At 42.3% G+C, this 5,927-nt stretch overlaps 1 protein-coding gene across 1 annotated transcript in view; it reads right to left on the bottom strand.

Annotated features, from left to right (window-relative positions):
• MGAT4A (mannosyl (alpha-1,3-)-glycoprotein beta-1,4-N-acetylglucosaminyltransferase, isozyme A) overlaps window positions 1-5,927 on the bottom strand; it is a 137,346-nt gene that overhangs the window by 116,883 nt on the left and 14,536 nt on the right. Inside the window, exon 5 of the mRNA XM_011969621.1 lies at window positions 221-253. Coding sequence (XP_011825011.1) covers window positions 221-253 — 33 coding nt within the window. The remainder of the gene's footprint in view (window positions 1-220; window positions 254-5,927) is intronic.

Here is a 5,927-nt window from a genome sequence, read left to right as displayed (position 1 = left end):
CATGATGTGGTTTGCCCCAGTCTAGGCAGGGTGGCAGAGATGGAAACTGGGTGGGAGACTTTAGGGAGATCTGCCATGCTTTCTTCATTAAAAATGAAAAAAAAAAAAAGACTAGAAGTAAATATTAAAAATCTGGGCCAGGCACGGTGGCTCATGCCTGTTATCCCAGCACTTTGGGAGGCCAAGGGAGGCAGATCGCTTGAGCTCAGAAGTTTGAGACCATCCTGGCCAACACGGTAAAACTCCGCCTCTACTAAAAATACAAAAATTAGCTGGGTATGGTGGCGGGCGCCTATAGTCCCAGCTACTTGGAAGGCTGAGGCATGTGAATCACTTGAACCTGGGAGGCAGAGAGAGGTACAGTGAGCTGAGATCACGCCATTGCATTCCAGCCTGGGCAACAGAGAGAGACCCTGTCTCCATTTTTATTAAAAATTAAAAATCTGAGTAATAGTAATATAGGTGTTTCTGTATCATTTACGATACTTTTCCGTATAATTTTTAAAAATTTAAATGGGGTAGAGTGGTGTGCAGGCATGGCCTCTGCCTCCTTAAGAAGCTCATTGTTTAGACTTCAGCCTAGTTTATTTTTGCTGGCTGCTAGCAATCACTGCTTCTTTTTATAAGTGTTTATGCTCACAAAGCACCCAATGAATATCTGCCTGCAGATGTCAAGCTCTGCAATCTGCGGTAGCCACTTTCTCGTCCTTTAATAACAGTAATAATGGTATCTGCCTTTATTTTACCTCCTAGCACTTCTCCCGATCTTACAGCTCCTCTCCGATCAACAGTGGAATGAGAGGGGGAAAAAAAAAAAACATAGCAGTCTCATGAGAGCTAAAATGACCCCTGCAAGATGAAAGAGCAAACTACAAGAGAACCAAGGTCTCCAGACTCCCCAGTGATAGCACAGCCATTATTCCTCAGGAAAAGAAAACCACGAACAGCATCTGGAGAGGTCAACGACTTCCGCAACCACCCTGCCTGTCCCTTCTGAGAAAGGACCAAATCCTACCATTCCACAGCAAGGCAGCTCACGTGTAATCTCCGGAGTTCTTTCTGGATCTTCTCTGTGACTTAATCCAAACAGTGAGACATCTGTTTGGAGTCAAAAATTCCACCATTCCACAACATACCTAACCCTCAACAGGACTTGCTTTTACAAAATGGTTTCAAAGTAACCTAAGTTCCACACTGTGAATCTACATTTTTCTGGCTATTTATAATAATTTTTTGTCAGTTGCCTCAAGTTTACTTTAATCAACTGTAATAGACCAAAATATATAGGTTAAGCCTACGACATCCTCCCCTGTGATGCGGTCAATGTCAGGGGTATTTTAGTGAGCACAGTTTTTTTTTAAGAGATGGGGTCTCACTATGTTGCCCAGGCTGGTCTCGAACTCGTGGTCTTATGAGATCCTCCCACCTTGCCCTCCCAAAGTGCTGGGATTACAGGTGTGAGTCACTGCACCCCGCCAGTGAGCACAGCTGACCACAAGCTGCTTTTCAGGTCCATGATAAAAGGAAAATATTATAAGATTAATGAGATTTACTAATTAGATATATGCACTGATAATGTGTTTTATTTTAATGAAAAGCCATGAGATTTATAAGTACCCTTCTCTGCATCAAAACAATAAACCTGAAATCCTAAAGTCTAACATTATGTGTAATTATTTCTAGAAAAAAAAAGGTTATACCTGCCTTAAACTTTGGCACACATTTTGCTAGGAAGACACTTCAGCAGTTACATTTAGTAACAAAACAAAGATCCACTGCCTCACTCCAGTTAACACGTGCCTCTTCCAGAAATACCAGCAACCAGTAATGTAGAGGCTTCCACTTAAAGGGAAGTCTGCTGGAGTGAACAACAGATGTTTGCATGATTGAGGTATCCTTTAACGAATGGCGGCGTGAACTGATTTTTTAACCTAAAAACAACAGTTAAACGGGTTGTTTCACCATCAAGTCAAACTAGTTTTTCGCCAACTTTCTTAAATGGAAACTGTGTACTTAAAAAGAAATGCAATATAAACAATAGGGTGAGAATATAATTAAATACTAGCTAAGAAGATACAGTTTTGTGAAAAGTATACAAAGCAATCACATTGGGTGATTGAGCATTCCAGAAGCTCATCTGTGGAGGGTCCGTCCAGATTACACTGCTCTACTGCCCTGAGAGCCGATTCTGGCTGTACACCCCACGGAACCAGACACACCTAGGGTCAGACCTTCTTTCTATCACTTTCTAGTCATCTCATACAGCTGGATTAAGTAATTTGCTAACTGCCTGCGTGTCTTCATGTCAAACAGGGCTATTAATACTCACTTCCTTCCCTGTAGCTGTAGTGTGGACTAAATGAGACCACAGAGAAAAACGCGGTCTACAAAGGGTGCTCTTCACTGCTCCCAAGCACCAACCCTGAGCTTGTTTTCAGTTTAGAAGCTACAGGCTTATTTCCCCTGAAATGACAACAGCATACGGCAATAATGGACGTCCGATCGGTCCTATTATTTCTCTGCACAACTGTCTGCAAACCAATGGGACTTCATTACCGATTTAAAAAGGGAAAAACAGGAATGGACAAAAGATAGATTTTGTCTATTTTAGGGAGAATGTTGCAGAATCACAAAAGAGGCAACTTGAGATAAATGCATATTATGAGGCGCAACAAAAATAAGACATTTTACAAGTCTTGACGTTCGAGTTTTTAAGTTTAACTGACACCAACTTAAGGAAAGAACAGCCCAGTAGAAGGGAAAAACCTAACATGGTAGCCAACCGCTGGACATCCAGTTTAGGAGTATGAGATTTCCTGGAACATTTACCTCCTTTTTCCATAACTCACACACAGGGTTTGGGAAGAATGTTTTTCAAAATTTTTGGTACTCTGAAACAGCAACCAAGCTGCCAACGGAAGCCTCCCTACACAGAAGCTTGCCAGGACAAACAAAGGGGCAAATTCAAGCCATGACTGGCCATCTGCCACAGCATAAAGCAAGAGATAAACTAGTTGGCAAACTCTTTCCCTAGCCCACAACACTTTTCACGTTCTCCTTTAAGTAAGAGGTTCAGGCTACCCAGTGTCCCTACAAAACTCCAGTCCTCTTAGAACTTCGCTTTAGTGAGCTGGAGTTCACCCCCACACAGCGAAGTCTTAGCCATCAGTGAAATCTCACTGAAAAGGAGAGTACAGCAACATGACTGGTTAAATCAGAAAAAAACAAAAAATGACCATTTCCCATTTCCCAAAAACAACAGGAACACTTTTGTCCATCACGAACCCTCACGGACACCCGAATTCTGCAGTCTCTGAAACAACTCCTCGTGAAAAGGAACTAGGACTCTTAAGACATAGCTAATTCCACATCATCAAACAGGAAAAGAAAAACCAGGATGGGTCTGCAAGCATGGAAACAGGGTAAGAACGCAAGAGTGCTTTCAAGGATGTCAGGGGAGAATGCAGAAAAGGCGAAGAAAACAGCCTAACACGGTACCCAGGAGCCAGGCTGTGACAATGTAGACATTAAGAGAAAAAAAATTATATTTAGTGGATATACATTTGGAAAAAAAAAAAACTTATTCCAAAAAAGTTGAAATGCAAAAAGATAAAGACAAGGAATATGATTAATTTTGTGTCAATTTGGGTGGTTGTTGTTTTGTTTTTGTTTTGAGACAGAGTCTCACTCCGTCACCTAGGCTGGAGTGCAGTGGCCCGAACTCGGCTCACTGCAACCTTCCCTCCCCGGTTGAAGTGATTCTCCTGCCTCAGCCTCCTGCGTAGGTGGAACTACAGGCACGCACCACCATGCCTGGTTAATTTTTGTATTTTTAGTACAGACGGGGAGCGGAGGGGAGAGGGTGGCAGTTTCACCATGTTGCCCAGGCTGGTCTTGACCTCCTGAACTCACGTGATCTACCAAAGTGCTGGGGTTACAGGCATGAGCCACTGTGCCCAGCAATTTTTTCTCAGTTTGAATAAGTAGAAGACAGTCAATACAACAGTTATTTCCTTCATCTAATAAGTATGTCTGCTTACATAGAAACTTTTGTCTATCTTTGTGTGTAATAATGATGGAAGGAAAAAGGAAGTTCTGTGCAAACCCACAGTTTTGGAGCAAAATAAGAAGTATAAGAAGAACGGGGGGTGGGGAGGAAGATAAGCACAGTGGTCACAAAAAGAAGTTGGGTTAAAAAAAAAAATCAGTCATCTATTGTAAAATAACCAAGATGCTAGACTAGATCTCTTGTCTGAGGAGGAGAAAAAAACTCTAAGCGGCCTTCTGATCAGAAGATTCCAACAAGAAATGCTTAAGTTTGCAATCTCTCTACTAAGTCGATATCACGACAAGTGGTTGGTAAGGAACGCTGTTCCATAGGGGAAACACCAGCCTGGGAAAAACTATAACCTATATGATAAATCTGAGCTCAAAAGTCCTCATTAAACTAACAAGTTAATTTGGAAAAAAAAAAAAAAGACCCAGACAACAAGTAACCTAGATTTAAATTATGTCAGGGAAGCAACCAGGTTCCTGGCGCCCACTCAATGCTCAGTCAATAATCCTGATCACATTTGACACGAATCGTCCCAGAAGACGTTCACTTTTTTATTTTCCAGCGTGGTAAGATTTCTAAAATCCCACAAAGGTATAAAAATAAGAATTACTCTTAACCTTAGGAAGGTTTAGAAATGAAGAAATTAATGAAAAAGCCCATAGTATTGATAATATGTTTACATATAGATATGGTAGTTTTACAATATTTGTACTTATTTCTTATATTGATGGAGGTGTTTGAAGTTCAGAAAAAAAAATCAGCTATCCACTTAAGTAACTTACAGGAGAAAAAAAGACATGTGTTCACACATGCATAAGTACCACGCTAGCATCAATCATGGCTCACTGCAGCCTCGACCTCCCAGTCCTCAAGCAATCCTCCTGCCTCAGCCTCCTGAGTAGCTGGGACCACAGACAAAAGCCACCACACTCGGCTAATTCTTACATTTTTTTGTGGAGATGGAGTCTGACTTTGTTGCCCGGGTTCATCTCAAGGGATCCTCTTGCCTCAACCTCCCAAAGTGTTGGGATTATGGGCATGAGTCAAAACACACAGCAGGATATTTTATAGCAAGTAAAATTTAGGATAAAGTAGTAACATAATGACACTCTTCACCACAAATTCCTACCGAGCCCTTCAGATCTCTTGTCACCTTTACTGCTACCATCCCTGCTCCCAGCTCTAACAGTCCCTGTCCCCTCCTCATTCCCTCAGTCTCCTCCACTCTTCTCCATCCTTTGTGCATCTGGACCCATATCCATCAGACCAAACACTACCACGTGCCCACTCCTGGGTTCAATCCAACATCCACCTTCGCTATTAACACAGGAAATACCTTTCTCCCCCATTAAACGCCTGTCTTCTTTTCAGACCATCTCCAACACCGCTTCTTGTGAGAAGCCTTTCCAGAATCCCTTATCTGAATGTGCTGTTTCTACCCCAGTGCTATCACAGCACTGTGTTCACACCCCCATGAACGCATGAGTAACACTACCGATTCTCATCACTTTTCTGGGTCCTTCAGAGACGCACCGTGAGAAAGACTGCTTTTTAAAAAGCTGCTGACCTGACGATTGAAATAGTTGTGGACCAATGAGTGCACCAAAATACAGGAAAGACAGGTAAATGCCAAATGTGCTTTATAGAGTTTGTTACACAGGTGTGACCCTTTGTGACAACTCATAGAGCTGTACACTTAACGATTTGTACACTTTTTAGATCTTTCTTATACTTTCAACATCGCTTAAAGAAGAGAAACTGCACGGCCGGGCGTAGTGGCTCAAGCCTGTAATCCCAGCACTTTGGGAGGCCGAGACGGGCGGATCACGAGGTCAGGAGATCGAGACCATCCTGGCTAACACGGTGAAAC

The sequence above is a fragment of the Mandrillus leucophaeus genome, unplaced genomic scaffold (genome assembly GCF_000951045.1).
Source record: "Mandrillus leucophaeus isolate KB7577 unplaced genomic scaffold, Mleu.le_1.0 Scaffold9, whole genome shotgun sequence".
Lineage (NCBI taxonomy): Eukaryota > Metazoa > Chordata > Mammalia > Primates > Cercopithecidae > Mandrillus > Mandrillus leucophaeus.
The sequence above is the reverse complement of the archived record's forward strand: the minus strand, read 5'-3'. Positions and strand labels throughout refer to the sequence as shown.